Consider the following 3,664-nt stretch of genomic DNA (forward strand, 5'->3'; position numbering starts at 1 on the left):
CTACATAATAACATAGCAGAAGGCAAGAGGGCAAGAGAGAGCAAGAAGCTACCAAACTGAACCTTTTATAGTGGCACCAATTCCTCACGAGGGTAGATCTCTCATGGCCTAATTACTTCATAAAGGTCCCCCCTCTTAATACTGTTACAATGGCAATTAAATTTGAACATGAGTTTTGGAGGGTCCAAACATTTAAACCAGAGCAGGCAGATGTTAAATTATGTTTGTATGCTGATGAGAATGATCCATTAGCAAAAAAGAAATTGATGAAGTAGGAGAGAGTAGGGGTAATCTTTTTAATAATATGGTATGTTCGGAAGAGTTTATGAATAGAATATTCTCTATTTGACAAATATTGAGTACTATTATGTACTAGTCCCTCTGGTAGGAGTATATTGGTGAAAACTGTGGCCCTTGCCTTCAAGAAACTTATCGTTAGTTGGAGAAACAGACTAGTGAACAGACACTTAGGCCAAAGCAGTCAGTGCCCTAATGAGGACATGCAGGGTCTGTGAAGGAAGCATCGGGCTCTTAAGTGTCCTAGGAGCCTGACAGGAAGTCTTCAAAGAGGAAACAACATTAAGAGCTGCCTGAGTTGAGAGGGGTACTGAGGACATGCAGGGGAAACATCGTGTGAGGATATATTGCAGATGGTATATATTTGACACAGTTGTGACGTTTTTTCCCCTGTACTTATGATACAGTAGAGAAATGGGAAGGTCCAAAGATTTCTTGAAAGTTGAATTAGAATATGGAAAGTTATATTTATAATTTTCATGTTTCATACTATAAATATCAGACTACATTGAGTACAACTTGTTTAAAATATAGTACTACAACAGCAGGAAGAATCTAGAGTACTCGACTCAATGTTTAGTTTCTTTTACATATTGCAGGAAGATTGAAATAGTATAAATTGGAATAGCTAAAACACAGTCTGATGGAGTTCTTTAATAATATTTAAAATACAGTGAAACTCATACTTCAGAAGTATGTTGTTTGCCAATCACACATCATTTGTGAAAGTCGTATTATTTTACTTAACATAAAATGTATAGTTTTAATGCATAATACCATTCATGTATTTTTTACTGGTATATATTTTAATTTATGGAACTGTTTTAAAGTGAGTTATGTATTGATTTGTAGGAACTAAAGGAGACATCCCAAATTTTGGCACAGTGGAATTCTGGTTCCGATTAAGAGTTCCCATGGATCAAGCAATTCGACTTTATCGAGAACGGGCAAAGGCTTTGGGATATATAACATCAAATTTTAAGGGGCCGGAGCAAATGCAATCGGTAAACCTGTTTGGCTTTAAGAGCCTTTTATGACATAGAAATTTTATAGTATTTCTTTATGTGTCATTCTTTAAACTAAAATCATTTTCTTTCACAGCCATCAAGTGGCTTTTTTAACTTTTTATTTTGAATTAATCACAGACTCACAGGAAGTTGCAAAAACAGTACAGAGAGGGCCTATGTACCCTTTACCCACTTTCTTCTAATTGTAATATCTTACATAACTATAGTATAATTTCAAAACCAGGAAATTGACATTGGTATAATACTATTAACTAGGCTGCGTACCTTATTCAGATTTCATCAGTTTTTACATTCACTCATTTGTGCATGTGTGTGCTGTTCTGTGTAGTTTTGTCACATGTGGTCACCACCACCACAGTCAAGATAAAAAACTGTTCCATCAACACAAAGAAACTTGTTTGTGCTACCCAGGACACTTTTGAAAAATATAATCGCAATCACACATCAGGAGACTTGTTAACAATTTCTACTGTTAAGGAAATAAATAGCTGTTATTGGACTATCAGTTATTGTCCTTCTTTCAAATTGTTTCCTCAGGTTTCTGAAATGCAAAGTAGAATACAAAATTAATATTCTCTTTCTGAAAATTGGGAGTTTAAGTGCAATTCCTCAGGGCAGCATTTCCCAAACTATTTCATGGAGTCTTAACGACCATATTTTCAAATGAATTCCATGATCCAATAAATACAGAAAGCACTGAATTGACAGAGTTAAATAGGATTCCTGACTTTGTGTGTAACGTGAATCTCAACAGGAAGCATAAAGTACGCACTTATGTTTAGTAACAGAGGGATAGAAGATAGAATATAGTAGAAATATCTTGGAATGTCCACTCAAGTAATGATTATCTTACCTTTCTTTCTCTTGGAACTGCCCCTACCCCCAATGGATGGGGCCAGCCCCTCAGTGACCAGGCTTATGTTAGGTGATCCCGCTTTCTCCCACACCCCACCCAGTTATAACTAATGATTTAGAAATAGCCACTTAACCCCATTTGGGCCAATCAGATTCTGCCTTCTGAAATCAAGAGAAAATAAGACATGCCTGGAACATGTAAAATTGGGAGCTGTGGGCAGCCATCTTCTACCATGTTAACCAACAAAGGAAAGGAAATGGGTGTGAAGAGAGAGAATAATGACCAAATGTACAGAAAAAAATGGAGACCAGACAGAGAGTAAACTCTGGTGGTTTTCCAGTCCACTACCTTCCTAAGGCCCAACCACATTTCTGCTGTGTAGGTCTGTGAAATATCCCTGTAACCTTATAGTAAAGTCCCTTTTTTGTCGTTTTTGCTAGATAGAACCGATTTCTATAACTTTCAGTTAAAGAACCATGACTGCTATAACATTAAGAAAGAATGGCACCTGCTTCCCAGACATCACCTTTCTGGCTAGTATTCTTTATAACACACTTTGGGAAATGCTGTTATAGAAATGGAAGTTAAAAATAAAGAAACCAGTTTGTTGGTTTTGTTTTATAGTTTAAGGGTCTTAGACTACCAGCTTCTGACTTGAATAAGTCATTTACTGGTGGAATTTCAGCTTTTGTGGGCAGATTTGGGAAGAGAAGTAGAGGGAGTACTTTTTAAATTCATTCCACTCAGCCTTCTGTGGCTGAGGGCAAACTAGCCCTGGGAAAGCAGTATTGTGATTCCCTTCTCAGCTTTCCCCTTTCCACAAAACCAGATTTCTCTGCTAAGGAGATTACAACTATAGCTCTATTTTTCCTTCTCTAAGAAACTTCTCTTGGAGTCAGGGTCCCAGATGCTCAATTCACATTCAGAAATGCAGGGATCCCTTTATGGAAGGTAGAGAATTCTCCAACACTAACTAAACAAGGCACTGAGACACTAGCATTCTCTTTGTCACAGATCACATCAACTATGGAAGATTTAACAGTTAGAACAATTGTTTTCTAAAATACTTGTGTGCTGTCTATCTCAGTAATATTTCCAAAAGTGGCCATAGAGTAGATTCCAGCTCTGCCTAATAACTCCTTTTGCTCATCTCTCTTCTGAAGTATCCTTCCAATTCTAGCTTTTTATCCCTTCAAGGTTTATCTCTAGCTCTGTTCTCTTGTTCTTACAACAGTTGGACTTTGATAAACTGGCTATGTGGCTTCAGATATCTGCTTCTTCAAATCCTAGCAGTTGAGGGTGAGGGCCAACTGAAATATAACAGCAGATCATTACCCTGCATGGGCAGTTCTCTAGTTATGGCATTCATCTTTGGACCCATTGCTCACCATAGTCTTTAGTTATTAAATAGAATTTTAAAACATCAGACTAGGCCGGGCGCGGTGGCTCACGCCTGTAATCCTAGCACTCTGAGAGGCCGAGG

The 3,664-nt window shown here is 37.6% G+C and overlaps 1 protein-coding gene across 1 annotated transcript in view; it reads left to right on the forward strand.

Moving 5' to 3' along the window:
* The window catches only part of RPGRIP1L (RPGRIP1-like), a 121,361-nt gene that overhangs the window by 59,582 nt on the left and 58,115 nt on the right, over positions 1-3,664 (forward strand). Inside the window, 1 exon segment of the mRNA XM_012652658.1 lies at positions 1,150-1,301. Coding sequence (XP_012508112.1) covers positions 1,150-1,301 — 152 coding nt within the window.

This window comes from Propithecus coquereli, unplaced genomic scaffold (genome assembly GCF_000956105.1).
Source record: "Propithecus coquereli isolate 6110/MARCELLA unplaced genomic scaffold, Pcoq_1.0 Scaffold395, whole genome shotgun sequence".
NCBI lineage: Eukaryota > Metazoa > Chordata > Mammalia > Primates > Indriidae > Propithecus > Propithecus coquereli.